The 18,969-nt window shown below is 42.9% G+C and overlaps 1 protein-coding gene across 1 annotated transcript in view; it reads left to right on the forward strand.

Annotated features, from left to right (window-relative positions):
• Positions 1-1,613: 1,613 nt before the first annotated feature.
• Positions 1,614-18,969, forward strand: part of TNFRSF21 (TNF receptor superfamily member 21) — a 74,551-nt gene continuing 57,195 nt past the window's right edge. Inside the window, exon 1 of the mRNA XM_010386625.2 lies at positions 1,614-2,173. Within this exon, the coding sequence (XP_010384927.2) occupies positions 2,078-2,173 (96 nt within the window). The 5' untranslated portion in view covers positions 1,614-2,077. The remainder of the gene's footprint in view (positions 2,174-18,969) is intronic.

The following is an 18,969-nucleotide window of genomic DNA, read 5'->3' on the forward strand; positions in this document are numbered from 1 at the left end:
GGAAGATAAATAGCTGAGAACTTCTTATACCTGCATAGTAACCCAGACACTAAACTCTAAACTTGCTCAACTTTTTAGAGCAAATTCATCAGATATTACCATGAAAAATGTGAGTTTGGATGCAAGGAGTAAAACGGACTAAATAAAAACATATTTGAAACTCCTCCTCCTCTTTAATACCTATGTAACTTCTTAAAAAAAAAAAACAACCTTATAATAGTATTGGCCAGTCATTTGAATCTTTGAAGAAAAAATTGATACTGTTATGCATGAAAACACAGCACCTATCCCTCACTCTTCCAACTTCTGAAAAGAGCTAGAGAGTGGCAAGTGCAACCATCATCTTCTCCCCAAAACTCCATATTTAGTGGTAATATTTTCTAAAACTTCTTTGAATTTTACTAGAGGTTATATATTGTAGCTTTTTTTCCCACTTGAACATTTATAGACAATACTGACACATGTTTGAAATAATAGATTGGAATTAACCCTCATATTAATTTTAGTTTCTTCCAAAGTGTGCATAGAACAAAGAACCAAAGGACAACATGCTAACTAATAAAGTAAATCGCTGGTACTTACGACTTAGCAAGTTATCTTCAGAAGCACTGGGTGTTGGATCTTGAAGCTGATAGCTTAAAGAGTGTGATTCTTTTGAAATGGGACCAAAGAAGGCTAAGATAAGCCCAGCACCATAGGGCTCCCAACTTAGGGGTGTTGACTGGACGGCTGAAGAGGTAATATCAATACAGTGTGCCGTGCTGTCAGTACCTAGATGATGGATAACACGATACTAGAAATGGTGGCCACAGTCAGGAGACTCGGCCTTCCTGCAGGTGAAACAAAGGAATAATAGGTGCTCTCTCACATTCAGAAGTGTGTGAGATGCCAACATCCACGAGAATATTCCATTTCTCCTTCTGAAGCAGAGTGTTACCTCTTCTACCATCCACATCCTGACAAGGCCTTTGGAAATCAACTCAAAAATTTTTAGCATTACTTTTCGGGGGAAGTTTGATTTAAAAAAATCTCAGTAATAATCTGAATCTAAATTCTTGATTTTTAAATTAGGAAAATGAATCTTTTGACACATTTCAAGGAGTCGCTCCAAGACCATCCATGGACCCAAAACCACTGACTCTGGGTTTTAAATCCTGTTAGTTTGGATTTCCTTAATTGCATTCATAAGCCCAGAGGTTCTCAAACTTTGCCCCATATTAAAATCACCTTGAAAACTTAAAAAACAAACCAACAACAACAACAAACCTCAGTGCCCAGGCCAGGTCATGTCCTGTTCCAATTAAATCAGAGTCTCTAGAGGTGGGGCCCAGGAATAAATATACATGTTTTAAACTCTCCAGGTGATTCCACAGCGCAGCAAAGGTCAGCAAAGGCGTCTGCAGCTGAAATAATTTAGTTGGAATTATCTTGAAAAAAAGAAGTAAAGATAGATTAGGGATGTAATGCTTTCTCAGCGCTTTTCCTGGGCCAATAGGCGAGTGCAATTCCCTCAGCGAACGCCAAGGGGCACCCTCTCCCTCCCCGCTGTACCTGGAACGCCTTCCTCTTTCCAACCGCACAAAGAGCCCGGCCTCCTCCCGGGTGACATCACAAAGGGCCGGTCCCCCGCCCCTTCGGCGCCACCACGTGTGTCCCTGCGCCCGGTGGCCACCGACTCAGTCCTCGCCGGCCAGTCTGGGCAGCGGAGGAGGGTGGTTGGCAGTGGCTGGAAGCTTCGCTATGGGAAGTTGTTTCTTTGATCTCTCGCGCCCAGCCCTCCTCCCTGGTTCTCCGCAGCCGCTGTCGGAGGAGAGCACCCGGAGGCGCGGGCTGCAGTCGCCGCGGCTTCTCCCCGCCTGGGCGGCCGCGCCGCTGGGCAGGTGCTGAGCGCCCCTAGAGCCTCCCTTGCCGCCTCCCTCCTCTGCCCGGCTGCAGCAGTGCACATGGGGTGTTGGAGGTAGATGGGCTCCCGGCCCGGGAGGCGGCGGTGGATGCGGCGCTGGGCAGAAGCAGCCGCCGATTCCAGCTGCCGTGGGGCCGCGCGCCCCGGGCGCCCCTGCGAGTCCCCGGCTCAGCCATGGGGACCTCTGCGAGCAGCAGCACCGCCCTCGCCTCCTGCAGCCGCATCGCCCGCCGAGCCAGAGCCACGATGATCGCGGGCTCCCTTCTGCTGGTGAGCGCTTGCGGGGACCGGGGGTAGCGGCGGCGCCGGAGCAGAAGGAACCGCTCTTCGGGAGCCGGGCGGATCTCCGGGCCGCGGCTTCGGGAGGCGCGGGGCCGGGCCGACTGGGTTACGGGCACTGAGGGGGTTGCAAGGGAAGGCAACACACCGGAGGGCCTCGACTAGGTTATTTGGGGGAATCGCAGGGCTCAGCCGGGGCTGGGGAATGAAGACGAATTGTTTTCCTTGCAGTCTGGCTTTGCTGGAGGAGGCGCTAGAGGTGGCCGCCCGGCTTCTGCGCATTTGAGGGCTTTTCCCCCTACTCGGCCTACCTCGAGCACCCCACGCCCGCAGCCACAGCCCTCCACCCATCGGCCACTGCCCCTTTGCGTGGTGTGGGGCCGGGGCCGCGGTGTGGGGCTCCGTGGGCCGGCCGAGCCCGGCGCTTTGTTGCAGCTGCAATGTCATGTCGGGATGCTACCGCAGTGGAAGAGAGTGGTACCGGTGCGCGCCGGACACCGGAGACCTCCGGGTGCTGCCTCGCGGTGCATTCCCAAGCAGGGCGCAAGCAGCCCCCTCCTCCATCCCTTTACCCTCTCTCTTCCCTCTTGGCTTGGGTGGGGTCTCAGGTTCTGCATGCCGAAATATCACCCTTAGACCCACTCTCCGGCGCCTCCAAAGCGCCGGCTTCCAGCCAGCCAGCGCGCTGGCACTCGAATGGGGGGAGGGGGAAGGAGATGTGTGTAAAGGAAGATGAATTTTCTGCGGTCTTTCCGATCCCTCCTTTACCTGTGGCTAGGCAGGTGACCCTGCAGGATGGTGCAGTCTTCCTCATCGCCCAAGCTGCATCCATATCTCGGGTCAATCATGTTGACCAAAAACTTACCCTCAACTTCCCCCAAATTCCTTCCCTTTACTTCCAACTATTGGGGTGAAGGGGCAAGTTAGATGGAAGAAAATTTGAGATCAAACCCTTGAGCTTCCCTTGCCTATCTTTTATCCCTGCAGGAAGGATGGAGATTCTTAGATAAAAACCAAACAAAAACAAAAAACAAGAGCTTGTTTTCATGGCAGGGCTGTGTAAGGGAAAAGCAGGCTTGCTGTCTCCTTCCCCAAAAGGGCTTAACGCCTGGCCAGCCAAGAACTGCTTAGATCTCAGGGCATTGCAGTTGCTATGGCCTGGGAATTCATCCTACAGACACTCTGGTTCCTTGTGTGTGTGTTTTAAGAGGAAGAGAGAGACTAAAGAAAAGTTTGTTACTGTTAGCATTTATAATGAAGCAAGTCACAGTCTCCCTTCAGAAACTCTTTTCTGCCCATTTATTAATGGCATGGCCAAGGTTTATATCTTTGAAATGAGTGTGGTGGATGGTAAGCAGTAGTGGGGGAGTCTCTTGGGACAATGAACCTGAATTGACAGTCTTGGTGTGGAGAGAAACACATCTAGGTCCATGGGAACACTGATCCTAGTTCAGTGGAGTGAGAATTACTCCTTTTTCACGGCCTTAGATCCACTACTATCCACTACTATGTTTTGGGTGCTTCCAACACATCTGATTATTATATGCCTCATAGAGTCCATTCCCAGATTAAATCTTAAGTCATTGTGCAATACTCCATTTATTTTACCTTTTAGCATGAGGTAGGTAATTAAACAAAGGTCTTGATGTAATCAAACGGTAGGTTGCTTTAACTGAGAAAGGGCCCAGCTCCTTTTTTTGAATCATCAGGCTAGGTGCCCTGGGTCACGCCTGTAACCCCAGCATTTTGGGAGGCCAAGGTGGGAGGATTGCTTGAGTTCAGGAGTTCGAGATTTGCCTGGGCAACATAGTGAGACCCCATCTCTACAAGAAGTCAGGTGGGTGTGGTAGTGGTGTACCCCTGTATGCCCAGCTTCTCAGGAGGCTGAGGTGGGAGGATGGCTTGAACCTAGGATGTTGAGGCTGCAGTGAGCTGCGATCATGCCATGGCACTCCAGCCTGAGTCACAAAGTGAGACCTTGTCTCAAAAACCAAACTAAAAAATAAGTCATCAAACTCAACCTATCCTAAAAATTTTGCACTGGATTTGCAACTAAAGACCTGACAATTTAAGTTTGGCTGCTTTGAAAAAAATAAAATTTATAATGGGGATTAGGAGCAGTCTCAAGATGATAACCAATACAGGATTCCTTATTCTTCTGCTAGCTATGCTAAAAAGACTTCAGTTAAATTCATAGAATGGCATGAGGTTGAGCCCTTCATCCTGAAGGGTGACTGGAGGGTGTGCCAGGAATCAGCAGAGACTATGTTATAATCCCCATCCAGGGTGGGGAGGAAATGCCTTTTGTCTTTCACATTCTTACTCTGCATGCCCAAGTCCACAGGACAGACTTTGTTAATGTGTAAAATGATGATCTCATGATACTGTTCCAAGAAGTATTTATCCCATTGGGATCATTGGCCATGTGAACATGATGGACACCAGGTACTGGAGCCTGGGTACACATGGCAGGGTACTCAGAACACTACTGGGGGAGGTGGGCAAGTTAGTGGCATGCCCACATATTGCAGTTAGATTAAAAAAGTAATAATCCAAATAAAGTGTTCTGTTTATTGTGTCTTCTAATGCTCTTCTTTCAAATATCTCCGTTTTTGTGTGACAGTATTTATTGTCGTCATTTTTGTGTTGCGACTTTTTGTTTGTCATGACTGGCTAACTGCATGAAAGATAGCTTACTATGAGCTTATAAAAATACAAATATACATGCACACAATATGATATAATACATAAACACACATATATAGCAATTGTATATGTATAGAGAGAGCAATTGCTACATGCCAGGTGCTTTGTATATGATATCTCACTTATTCATAGCATCTTTGTGAAGCAGGCGATATTATCTCCATTTTATAGTTGAGAAAATGGAAGTTCCTGGAATTTCATTAGTTTGTCCCAGGCGACACAGCTTGCACGTGATATTGCTGGGGCCAGAACTCAGAACTGCCCGGCTCTTCAGCTCATGTCCTCCTTTAGCCTTGTGCTACACTGCGTGTTTCACAAGTCCAAATTGCTTGGTAATAAAATGTAACAACAGAGAAGTTGTTGTTGGGGAACAGTTAAGATGGCGGTTTGGTTCATTACAGAACGTGAATGAGAATTACAGGAATGCTTTTGGAAGGAAGTATTCTTGTTGCTTGCACTTCTACTTCTGATGGGTGTCTGCATGATAATAGGAAGTAAAACATACACTGAAAGACAAGAGCTGGGTTCAAAAGTCTGGGGCTCAGGTGGACAAAACGTTCTTGTTGCTCAACACCCAGTAAGTCTAATGTGCATGGATGTGCTTTGTCGTCAGAATCTAAGATTACCTTCCACCTTCTTGACTTTACCAATTGTACTTTCCTGCCTGAGACACTTACCCTTGCTATATCATATCTCTGTAAGGCAGAGACAAGACTTTTAGGTTTGTTCCACTGATAAGGAATGCTCTAGAATGGCTTGCCCAGCCTGACAATACATAGTCAGAGACGCCTCTTGCCCTCAGGGAGCTCACTTTAACTGCATAGATAGGATGTTCACAGTGAGGCAGTCAGAAGAGAAGGGAGCCATAACTGGTAAGGGTATCAGGTGTGAAGTTTTAGAAAACACTCTTTTGCAAGCATTATGAATTCCAGATAGAGGGCTATTTGCTGTTATAGCCTGTCCAGCTGTGTGTTTGCCTAGAAAGTGCCAAGTAATAGTGTTTTTCTGTTACTGAAACTAGACATGTAGCTTAGTGCTACCTCCTGATCTTCATTTATCAAAGTACATTACCTGGCACATTGGCAATTCACTTTGACTGTTTGGGCAGGCGTGGAGTGGTCTGGAGGAGGCTGAAGTTCTGAATCACGTCAAGACTTGGTGGCCAATTCAAGCAGAACTTTAAATTAGAGCTGATATTATATCCAAAAGATTTTCTCCCTCCTATATATCTTAGCTCTACAATCCTAGAATGAGAAAGCTGCAAGGGAACATAAAAAATACTGATTTAACACCCTATATTTTTTGGTTGAGAGAAAAAAAATACTCTCTTGGGGAAGTGACTCATTTTTCATATTTACAAATGAACCTGCATGGAGCACCCTTTCTAAGCGAGGCACTATCCTGGGCAGTGGGAACCCAGGGATGAACTGGGGTTTGGATCTTGCCATGAAGGTACAATTTATATGGTATATAAAATGAACATGGCCATCACCAGTGCTGGTTGGGTTTTGCTCACCCATATGGAATCAGTGGATGAAGGTACTATACTTACCGTAATACACAAAATATGACTGATGTTAAAATCTTCAAAATACCTGAAGTAACTTTGGCTGTTAGTCAGAGAATCAGAGAAAAAAAAACCACTTTCAAATCTGAGAATGACATACGTTAGCCTCGGTGGAGAAAGCAACTTCTAATCAGAGGAATGGGGAGTTCAAAACCTGTGCTGGAATGCAGGAGTCCTGACCTACCCCATGAGTTATCATTACATTCAAAATGTGTATAACGGAGTTGAGCTCTCTCATCTGAACTGTTTCTGAAGACATGTGTTTGAATCTTCTTCAAGTCCAGTCCAAAACAAACAAACCTCTAGTGTAAATAAACTACACAAGTAAATCAAATCAGCAATAAAAAAAGTTCCTCGTAAATGGGATTTAAGGACTACCTTAAGTTGGGAAGGAAAAAAAGGGAGACTTGAAAAGGCATATATCCACCTAATGCCTGCTTGACGTGTTTTAGTGTGGCCAAATGTTGACAAAGTCTATCAAGCAGGATATGGTAAGCACAGTCAGTGCTGTATTTTCTGGGGCAGTTTGCAGACAGTCCTTTTCTCCAGGTATGCTCTCACTGGGTCAGAACAAATAGGTGTGACCTTCTGGGCTGGCTCTGGCAGATGGTCTTTGTCCTCTCTGCATTGTAGACCAGAATGTGGAGACATCACACTTTAACTTTTCAGGCAACTATATACACGAAGATGAGAGGTGAAGCCTCTTTGGAAGCTGCATAGACAGTTTACAAATTAATTTTGTGCTCAGCTGGTCCTTCATAAAGCATGTAAACTCTAATTGCCTTAAATAAACATCTTTTTTTTTTTTTTTTTTTGGTTTGGTTTTTGGTGACACAAAATGGTCAGGTGCATTATCAGACCATTAGTATTCAGGGGCTGGTATGAATTGAGTGACTTTTCCTCATGCTTATTTTCCAGTAAGCACTAATATTCTGTTGGCTTTCTTTCCCCAAGCAGGCCTGGCAAATTCCGGTGATACCAGGTCATCAGCAACTTCTTGGCAAACTCAGGTGCTTCTCTTCTGTGACAGGAAGAGCCCAGGTTATCTCTGAACTTTGGACTTGTGTCCAGTGATCACTTGGAGCTGACTCAGTGTGGACCATTAGACAAAGATACGTCTGTTTGACAGAATGACAATAGGAGCCATAATAGGAATCAATTTGGTCCCCAAAGTTGGATCCTCATTTAGCATTAGCAGAAGGCTGGGTTTTGTGGCTGTAGCAGCAACAGCTGCTGAGCTTTGATTATTCAGGATGGGGCAAGATCATGAATAAATACTGGCCTTGCCCCAGTGTTTGTGTTTGTCAAATACCAAAAAATAAAATAGGAATCCTAAATTGGCTTGTACGCTGCCACCTGGCTTTCTTACCACCTTCATTTCTAGCCTGAATCCAAGAGGGGAGGAGCTTGGGCAGAGTTTATAACCTGAGAGGAACCTGGCAGATATCAGTGAGTACAGGCAGGACTGAGGGCTATCCAGAGGTGGGGTTCACTGATATTTAGGCTGCTGACTCAAAGCAATAGTGAGCAATAGTGATCTCAGTGAGATCAGTGGGCAATAGCAATCTCACTGTTCTTGAGAGGTGTTAAAAGCCACCAGAAGATTTTCTTGTCAGTATCCTGGCTTCGAGATGACACATGTGTGCGGTGGTGGGAAAGTTGCACTCAGAGAGATCTCAGGCAGGTGTGGGGCTGAGCAGGGTGTGGGTGGGGATCAGGACATTGCCCTGTGGCTTCATATTTAAAAATTAAACCTAAGACTTTGTGCTAAACAAAAATAAAAACAAGAAAAGTAACGGGGGGCACTTAGTAAGCTAAGTCATAGCAAGGTTCATTATCTAATCTTTATATACTTTTCTATTTGTTCTGCTGCTCTCAATACTGCTGTGTGGCTCTGTTGCTTGGCTCCCTTGCAAATCTATCTGTTTTGGGGAAAGGAGCATGAGCTTAATGGATTTAGGAGAGAGGAGAGGAGTGAGTCCATGAGTCCTGGAATCAAATGAGAGCAGCTGTGGATTCAATAGGGCTTCAGCTCTGAGAGCCCAGAGGGGAGGAATAAGCAAGTGGGTGTTCATATTAATCATTGATATTGCTATCACTTATTTATTGAGTACTTATCTTTGACATTGTGTTGAATACCTTCTACAACTGATCTCAATACATCTGACAAGTCTATGAGGTAGTAGCATTAGCCCCATTTTACAGATAAGCGAATGGAGTTTGAAAAATCTTATGGTCATGCAGTTGGCAACTGCAGGAGAGAGGATTTAAATCTAGGTCAGTGTGGCTTTGTGCACACTGCTTTTTCTGAAAGTTGTTGGTAGGAGAGAGGTCACCTTAATTTACCAGAATTTTGTTTTCTGTAAAGAGAATGACTTTACCCTAGAGTTGAACATTCTCTTTCCAGAAATTTAATGAGCAATTCTGCTCCATGATGGTACTTGGAAGTTTAACTAAAACTGCTGGTCATAAAGTGAGAGCGACGTTTGAAAGGGGAGGGTATGCAGTCATTGGTAAGCTTTTTCCAGCATTTTCCTGTGGTGTGACTCTGACGGGCAATGGTGCCATGGCTAAGATGGAAAGATACTCCTGTAAATTGAAATGTTATAAATAGGGAATGAATGCTTTGCTTTCCTGCTACTTGGGTCATTTTGAAAAATATTTGTTTAGTGAGTAACGGTGTGACATGGGTTCTGCTTAGCAATGTAGTTTCAACTCACTTATCCTGAGAACTTGAGGACCTTTTAGGGTTTTCTTTGCTGTCAGCCTAGTTATTTGTATAGAATAAGTGCACGGGCTTGTACCATCTGTTATTAGTATTTCCTTTTTTCACTTTTCATTTCAGGTCTCTTAGAAACCGGTTTAACTCCATGATTTGAGGGGTATCAGAAGTCATGTGTTTGTGTGTGGCTTATCATACTGACTGGTAGCACTCGCTTAAGTAAGCTTTTAAATATCGCTTTGTAGGTTGTAGAGACTGAGTAAACTAGGAAAAGGTAAAGGGTGAGAGGAAATTATTTAATCATTTGTCCTGGAAAACAGGTTGGAATTCTGGTCTCCCAAATAACCTTTGGGACAAGACCATTGTTTGATTTCATCCTATATACGGCCAGGTCAGCTTACCCAGGATGAGGAGAGGTGGGAGTGTTGGGAAGGAAGAAAGAGATTCCAAGACGAATGGTAACAGGTCCTCAGAATAATTTAGCTGGATATTTTTGTTAATCTATTTTGTGATGCTATAAAGGAATATACGAGACTGGGTCATTTATAAAGAAAAGAAGTTTATTTCACTCATGGTTCTGCAGGCTGTACAAGAAGCATGGAGTTAGCATCTGGTTGGCTTTTGGTAAGACCTCAGGAAGCTTTCAGTCATGGCAGAAGGGAAGGGTGGCTGGTGTGTCACATGGTGAGAGAGGGAGCAGAAGAGAGGGAAGGAAGTGCTAGGCTCTTTAAACAACCAGGTCTGGTAGGAATTAAAAGAACTCAGTTATCACCAATGGGACAATGCTAAGCCATTCATGACAGATCCACCTCATGACCCAAACATCTGCCATAACACTCCCTCCAACATTGGAGATCACATGTCAACATGAGATTTGGAGAGGACGTACATCCTAACTATATCATGATTCAATCTTTGCTGTTCCTTTATGTGTAGAAGTCCATGACTCCACTCTCCTCTTGGGTTTAAACCTTGCTGACCTGGTCAAGGAAAAATAACAAAATAGACAAGGTTTGTGTGTGTTTCCTCATTTGAAAAGCTCAGGGCTAATACTGTTTTTCAGCTTCTCAAAGATGATATGCTCTTCATCTTTGTGTTTCTGGCTCAATGTCCTGACACATAGCAGTTAAGCAATAAATGATTAATGAATTTCAGAAGGATCTTGATTTAAACTAACTGTTCATTCATTCTAGACAATTTAGAGGTTAGTTGGAGCTAGAGTTACATCTCAGTCCTTTGAACTACAACTGAAGAATAGTTGACTTATTAAGAAAGAACAATTTAAACTTATGTAAGTTGGCAGACTAGAAGAACCTACTGGGTGTAGAATTCTCTTTATGTGTCATTTCAATTCAATTCCCTTTGTTTACAGTATTTATGTATAGTTAAAACTAATGTGTACGTACCTGCTTGTGTTCTGCTTTTCTTAGTGTAGATATTTTCTGTTATCTTAGATAGATATATTTATATGTTATCCATTTAATAAAATTTATAGGGCATCTATTAAATGTCAGGCATTGCTAGACTTTGGGTATATGATAGTGAAAGGCTGGCTATTCATGGGCTTTCTTTCTTGGATGCCATAAAAGCGGTGATGCTTAATAAGAACAAGCCATTTAAAGAACAGAAGGAAGAATATGCCAGGAGGAAGGACGGTATGTGGGATGGCCCAGAGGGAGGAAAGAGCCTACATGTCCAGAGAATAGAAAGAAGATTATGGTGGTTGGTGCTCAGTGAATGGGGACAATGGATCGAGCTTGAAAAGGCAGGCAGAGGCAAAATCATACAAGATCCTTTAAGGGATCAGGACATCACACAGAGTGCAGTGGGAAGCAGGGTAATAATATGACTTGAATGCAATTAAAAAAAAAAAACTCACTGGCAGCTCTGTGGAGAATGAATTAGAGAAGGGGAGCATAGAAGCTGGAGGCCAGTTAGCACCTTTTACAGTAATTCAGGGCAGAGACGATGGTGCTGGGCCAGTGACAATGAAGATGGGGATTACTAGATAGAAATTTTGGAGAGATTTGCTGATGGCGAGATAGGAAGGAGCAGGTGATATTGAAACAAAGCAGTGATCAAGGCTGATTCCTAGGTTCCCACATTGAGCAGTCTATGGTGGTCTGATTACTTTGAAAGGGAAGGCTTGGGGAGCAGTGGGTGAAACTGAGAGGCCTTAAGTTTGGATGCATATTGAAAAAGTTTGAGGTGCCTGTGATTCACTCATTTCAAGCCTTTATGGCTGCCACTTTTTAATAGCTCTATCCCCTCCAGTTGGCACTGTGCTGAGCCATTCTACGGTTGTTGGATGCTTGGCTTGCTGTCTCTTTGGTCTTCCACTACAAGCAGCACTAATGAAGTTGTCTCTGTATAAACCAATGGCTCTTTTTCCTTTTTGGGTTTTCCCCAAGCTGTGTTCCTCAAAGTGGAATTGCTGGGTCAAAGGAAATGAATGAATAGCTTTATGGCTTTTGCTGCACATTGCCAGACTGTAGTCCAGAAGAACTGAATTAATTTAGAATGCCACCAGCCACCTATAAATGTGCTTTCTAGCCCACAAGACTGCCAGTATTGGAGTTTATAACTATAATTTATTTACACTGCTTTAATTATAGATATATGAGGGTCCTTGGTTGTGCAAATTTGAATTTCAATAGCTCCTAGGGATATCAGACATTTATCCATAGGATGATCACCTTTGTAATTATGTACTCATGTAGCCCTCTGTTGTAACGATTGAGTAGGAGTTATGTTAGCCACATTTGCATGAATTCTTTATATACATTTTTAGTTTTATAAGCTTTTATTAGCAGTGTATGTCATATTTTTACATTCTACTTTTAATATTCTTATATTTAATAACATAAAAATTGAGATTTATGTTTTTATTTTTGAGATAGAGTCTTATTCTGTCCCCCAGGCTGGAGTGAAGGTGGCACGATCTCGGCTCACTGCAACCTTTTCCTCCCGGGTTCAAGCGATTTTCCTGCCTCAGCCTCCTGAATAGCTGAGATTACAGCGTGCACCACCCTGCCGGACTAATTTTTGTATTTTTGGTAGAGGCGGAGTTTCACCATGTTGGCCATTTTGGCTGGTCTCAAACTCCTGACCTCAAGTGATCCTCCTGCCTCAGCCTCCCAAAGTGCTGGGATTACAGGTGTGAGCCACCACACCCAGCTGAGACTTATATTTTTAAACCTTTTTCTTTGTTTGTGTCTGAAAATATTTTGCGTCTGAGAATATTTTCATTTTATTGGTGCTGTTCATTTTAACAGAAATTGATCTCTTTGCAGGTGCAATGAACTATTCTGATAACTTTGAATTTTCTATGTGATGTTTTAAATGTTGGGTTTGTTGACTTTTTGGACTTTAGTGTCATATTTGTGGTAAGAACTACATTAGTATGTTCTGCAAGACAGTAATACTCATTGCGTGAGGAAAGGGTTTTATGGTCAACTATGTTTAGGGAGTGCTAGGTTCAACTAAGTCACCATTTCTGGCAGCTCTCCTGCAGGGCCTGCTGGCGCCGACAATAGGTTAATATTAATTATGCCTTTCTAAGAGAAGGCTCTAATCAGGAGCACTTTCTAAAGTTTTAGGCCAGGGGCTGGTAAACTTTGTCTGTGAAGGACCAGATAGTATATATTTGCAGCTTTATGGGCCATGTGATTTCTGCTCTAACTACTTAATTCTGTGTTTGAATGGTGAGAGCAGCCCTAGGCAATACCTAAGAGATTGGGTGTGGCTGTGTTCCAATAAAGTTTTATTTGTGGACATTACAATTTGATTGTCATATCATTGTTATATGTCACAAAATATGATTATTTGTTGGATTTTTAAAACACTATTTAAAATGTAAAAACCAATCTTAGATTGTGAGCAGAAACAGGCAGGTACTGGAGCTTACTCACTCTTTTACAATTTTTATTTATTTATTTTAATTTGGGACAGGGTCTTGCTCTGTCACCCAGGCTGGAGTTCAGTGATGTGATCACAGCTCACTGTAGCCTCAACCTCCTGGGCTCGAGTGATCCTCCTACCTCACTCAGCTTCCTGAGTAGCTGGAACACCACCATACCTGGCTTTTTTTTTTTTTTTTTTTTTTTTATTTAATTTTTTGTAGTGACGGGGGTCTCCCTGTGTTGCCAGACTGGTCTCAAGCTCCTGGGTTAAAGCGATCCTCTCCCCTTGCCCTCCCATGCTCACTCTTTTTTAAGACCATAGAATCATTAATATCGCATGGGACTAGATCAGGGAAACTCACTGTGGGAAATGCTTACTTAAATTCTTCTCCAGTTATCTAAAGTACTTATTAACAGTAAATCCTTTCTGCTCTCTTGTGTTTTCTCATTTGCTGTATACCAAGTTTTTATTGTAAATGTTTTGAAAATGCTAGTGGACCCATGTTTCTCTTTTAACTCTTTGCTGTGCAGACTGTATTTTTTGTTTTGTTACTTGCTCTTAGTCCGGGATGGTTTGTTTCAGGATTATAGCTTTTAAAAATCTGAAGTCTTTGATACACTTCTCAGGAATTGAATACTTACATTTTAATTGAGGTGTTTTAAAAGATTGTCTTGGCCAGGTGCAGTGGCTTACATCTGTGATCCAGCACTTTGGGAGACCGAGGCAGGCGGATCACTTGAGGTCAGGAGTTCAAGACCAGCCTGGTCAATATGGTGAAGTCCCATCTCTACTAAAAATGCAAACATTAGCTGGGCATGGTGGCACACGCTTGTAATCCCAGCTACTGGGGAGGCTGAGGCAGGAAAATTGCGTGATCCCAGGAGGGAGAAGTTGCAGTGAGCCCAGATCTTGCCACTGCAATCCAGCCTGGGTGATAGAGCGAGACTCCGTCTCAAAAAACTTAAAAAAAAAAAAAAAAAAAAAAAGTGAAAAGAGAAAGGATTTTCCATCACTGGTTAGAAAATTTGAAAAATAAAAGTAAAAAACTAAAAGATTGTTAAAATATAGTACATCGTTAAGTTGGCGGGATTGATAATTAAAATAACATTTATGGAATGCTTACTAAGTGTCAGACACGTTTTGCCTGCTTTATCTGTATTAACAATTCTCAAAACAGTCTTTGAAGAGTAGGTATTGCTAATTAACTCCTTTATACTAATGAGAAAGCAGAGACACAGAAGTGAGTCATTTGCCAAGGCCACCCAGAATTAAGGATAAAAAAAAAATCCAACATGTTTTTCTACTCGCACACAAGGCTAAATACAACACCTTTGACACCAAATTCTCCAGCAGACACCAATTGAGTGCCCTCTAATTCAATTGAGTTCTGACCTGTCTACCTGGAGGTAGGGTCGGATCCCACAGTTTAAAGACTCAGTCCCAGGGGACTGCCCCCAACATCTGATGTCAAGCACAAGCCGCAGATTATTTTGCCTGTGCTTTGGCCTGACCAGCTGTAGATCAAGGTTCCCACAAACCCTTCCTCAGGTTTGATTAATGTGCTAGAGCGGCTCACAGAACTCAGGGAAACACTTTACTTACTCAGCCTCCTGAGTAGCTGGGACCACAGGCATGTACCACCATGCCCAACTCCAGTTTCTTAATAAAGGATACAATAAAGGATACAAATGAACAGCCAGATGGAGGAAATGCATAGGACAAGGTGTGTGGGAAGGGGCATGGAGCTTTCATGCCCTCTCTGGGTGCGCCATCCTCCAGGAATCTCCAGGTGTTCAGCTGTTCAGAAGCTCTCCAAACCCCAGTCCTTTTGGGCTTTTATGGAGACTTCATTACTTAGACATGATTGATTATATCACTAGCCTTTGGTGATCAGCTCAACCTTCAGTCCTTCTCCCCTTCCTGGAGGTTGGAGGTGGAGTTGAAAGTCCCAACCCTTCAATCATACCTTGGTCTTTCTTATGACCAGCCCCTATCCTGAAGCTACTTAGCAGCCCCCAGCCACCAATCATCTCATTAGCATACAAAAGACACTATTATGACTGGAGATTTTAAGGTTTTAGGAGTTGTGCACCAGAAACCAGGGACAGAGACCAAATATATAGTTATTAGATCACACTATCACACCTAGCTAGTACCTGGTAGATCTGGGCTGCTCAACACGCTATAGGCTAAAATATTAATAGGTTTTGTTTATGTGTGCTTTTATACTGGAGTTGCTGCACTGGCTGGAGTCATTGGTTTTGCCTTGGTTCATATGCTTTTCTTTAAATCCTTAGTGAGCACAGAGTAACATTCCTTCTGCATCTTTCCTCCTGTCTTGCATGGAATGCCAATTCATTTACTACTTAGTAACTAAATAAATGGGTAGCCTACTCTTGGCTTCTTCATGTATGCAGAAGTCTTAGAAATAGTTATTTCTAAGGACATGGAAGGAGATGAGGTTCTGTGGCCCCAGGACTGAGTGCTGCTGAGTATACACTCTCCTGCATTGCAGGTTCCAGGGAAAACAGCACCTGGGTTAAGTCTCGCATGGCTTTTCCTTTTTCCAGTGTCCCCTGAGCTTGCCTCCTTCCAGTCCTGCAGTCAGCACATTCTAGCCTTGGCATCCTCTATATTCGCCAGCTTTAAAAACGGTCCCCGCTTTTGTCTTAGCAACAGAAGACTTTTTTTTTTTTAAATCAGAGAGGATAGTAGCAAATGCAAGAGTTGACAAATGTCTATAACATAACTGGGAACAGTTCTGTCTGGGATTTGTGGAAGCTCTGTCCTTGAAGCCTTCCTCTTTGAGCGTTCCTTTTCCCCCACTTCAAATCTACAGAATTCTAAGCAGCCAGTGTCTTGATATTACACATTTAATGTGATGCTCAAAATAAAATGATCAGAAATTCTGAAAGGTCTAGCTCTGCCTGGCTTTTGCCTTTTGATCATCTGTTATCATGTTTTAGATTCACCATCTCAGGAATAACTTGGTTGCATTATCATCTCTACGGTAACAGGTTTCCTCTTCAAAATATTAGTTTTATGCAGCATTAAAAAAATTCTACAACAAACTCATAGGCAGTCTCTCTGCCTGTCCTTTATGAATAGAAAAAAAGTGTATCGCTGCCTTGACTTTGCTCATTTTCCACTAAAAATTATTAGAGTTTGATAGGGAACAAGAATGACAAAAATATATTGTAACCATCAGCTGTGAGGAATCTTTTGTTTGTTTGAAGGATGAGGTCATGGAGTAAGAATTGTTAAAGAATAAATAGGCATCAACATTCTGACATGTCTTTGCAGATCTGGGTGCTTCCTGTCCTTAGTCAGGCCCATCTCTGTGTCCTAGAATAGAAATGACAATAGGAGACGTGTGATGTGGCTTACCAGGGTGAATGCTGAGACCCAGAGAGTCTTTACAGTTGGTTATTTAGAGCTACCTCCTCCCTTTTTTGAAATTTGTGTTGTTCTGAGTTTACTTTTTAATCAATCATTCAGTAGGCATTTTATAGTGCTCATAAATCCTGTACAGTTTGGAATGGCACACTGATATTTACCTCATGTATCCATTGTTGGTGAAATAAATGTCTTGGATAAATGAAATTTTCCAAATAACTAAAGTTTAAACTAGGATAGAGCATAGATAACTTCCAGAGGATAATCTTATTATGCTGTTTATAATTCTAATCACCAAGTTAGTATCACCTTTTGTGAAGAAATAAGAGGGGAGGCTGTGTCCAGTGGCTCATGCCTATAATTCCAGCACTTTTGGGGACTGAGGTGGCAGGAATGCTTGAAGCCAGGAGTTTGAGATCAGCCTGAGCAACATAGTGAGACCCCCTGGCCCCCCTCAAAAAAAAAGAAAGAAATGAGGAGGGAATGTTTTAACTCTTTGATACATTTGCTTGTCACCTTAAGTACCCTGCAGAGTATAATTCCCGTAAGCCATTTGTCGTTCTGTTAAAACAGAGTGATGTCCTCAGGGTCTTTGGAGATGAAATGAAGTATCTGTCCTTGCACTGAAGGGTATAAGGCCAGACTGCTTTATCTCTTGAGTTATTGTGGCTACATTGTGGAGGCTTTGGGTTTTCTGCTGCTTGCTTTTAAACCTGCACTCGGCCGGGCATGTTGGCTCACGCCTGTAATCCCAGCACTTTGGGAGGCCGAGGCAGGCGGATCACGAGGTCAGGAGATGGAGACCATCCTAGCCAACATGGGGAAACCCCATCTCTACTAAAATACAAAAAATTAGCTCGGCGTGGTGGTGGGCGCCTGGAGTCCCAGCTACTTGGGAGTTTGAGGCAGGGGAATAGCTTGAACCTAGGAGGCGGAGGTTGCAGACAGCCTGGCGACAGAGCAAGACTCTGTCTCAAAACAACAACAACAACAACAACAACAACTAAAAAAACCTGCACTCATCTTTAGCAACCTCCTCTACCACCACTTCTAATATGCTGGTTCTAATTATTTATGGTCTGTAAGTCCATTCATTCATTTATTCAACTAACACTTGTCAGATGTTACCATGAGTCAGGTCCTTGAGGGCATGGATAGCACCAGTAAATGAAATACACTTGATCCTTGTCCCGATGGAGTTTGTGATCCATGGGGGAAGACATGCTAAACAGAAGAATGGGTAAGTACAAAATTGTGGTAGCCATACTGGGGGAAAAAATGGGAATAAGGGGATCTTGTGAAACTTGTTTTTATTAGTGGAGAGGTGGTCAGGGGTGGCATTCCAGAGAAAGTCCTATCTTTGTTAAAGACTTTGCCTTTCATCCTAAGTCATGTGGGAATTGATTGAGAGTTTTAAGCAGGGGATGAAAGGATGAGATTTGGTGTGTGAGTTGGAGTGGGTGTCAAGAAAGGAAGCCAAGATCTCAGTACTCATTGCTAAACTCTCAGAGGTCTGATGATTCCTGTGAGTGAGCTTCTGCTCTCTGTATTTTTTGACATTTCTTTTGACTGCCCTGTGCAGGTGTTGACAGACTTTCTCTATAAAGGGCTGGATAGTATATTATCCAGCATATAGTATATATGGTGTATTCTGTAAAGGGCTGGATAATATTTTAAGTTTGTAGGACATAAGGTATCTTTTGGAACTATTCAACTCTGCCACTGTAGCATGAAAGCAGCCATAGTCAATACCTACATAAATGGCTGAATTCCAATAAACGTGTTTATAAGAACAATTGGCCTGTGGGATTTAGTTTGCTGACCCCTGGCTTGGAGAACGCTTTGCTTCTTATTCCCGTGATCTTCATTATTGAGGTAGTTGTGCAAGGGAGGAAATGCAATCTATGTGGTCATCCCTGGCCTTGAGCTGCTTGTAATCATTATAGGAAGATAACTATATACACTTAAGTGGCCATCAGCAAACATCACAAGACAATCTATAATTAGGCACCAATATGATGAACAGAAACAGGAAATGTGATGAAGAGTTCACTCATCTGCTTGGAATCTGGGTGTCTAGGAATAATTTTAAAGGCTTTACAGGGAAGGTGGAACTTGACAGAAATAATTGTAAACACTTAGAGGGTTAGAGGTGAATACAACCTAGTCCAACTTGCAAATTTTAGTGATGCAGTGTTAGAAGATGAACAAAAGCAAACCACAGAACACTATGTATCGACAGTCCCCTTGGATATGTAAGACAAAACAAAACAAAAATCAATGGGAACAGCCAATTTAAGGTATGCATGCATGTACGTATGTATTATGTATCAATGCTCAGAAAAGGGTCTGGAAAGATGTGCACCAAAATTAACAGTGAGTCTCTCTGGAAATGAGTGGATTTGAGCAGAGACTTAAATGTTTTACTTTATAGTTCCTAATTGTTAGAATTATTACATGAATGTTTATTTTCATCATAAAAATATTAATACA

This window comes from Rhinopithecus roxellana, chromosome 4 (genome assembly GCF_007565055.1).
Source record: "Rhinopithecus roxellana isolate Shanxi Qingling chromosome 4, ASM756505v1, whole genome shotgun sequence".
Taxonomy (NCBI): Eukaryota; Metazoa; Chordata; class Mammalia; order Primates; family Cercopithecidae; genus Rhinopithecus; species Rhinopithecus roxellana.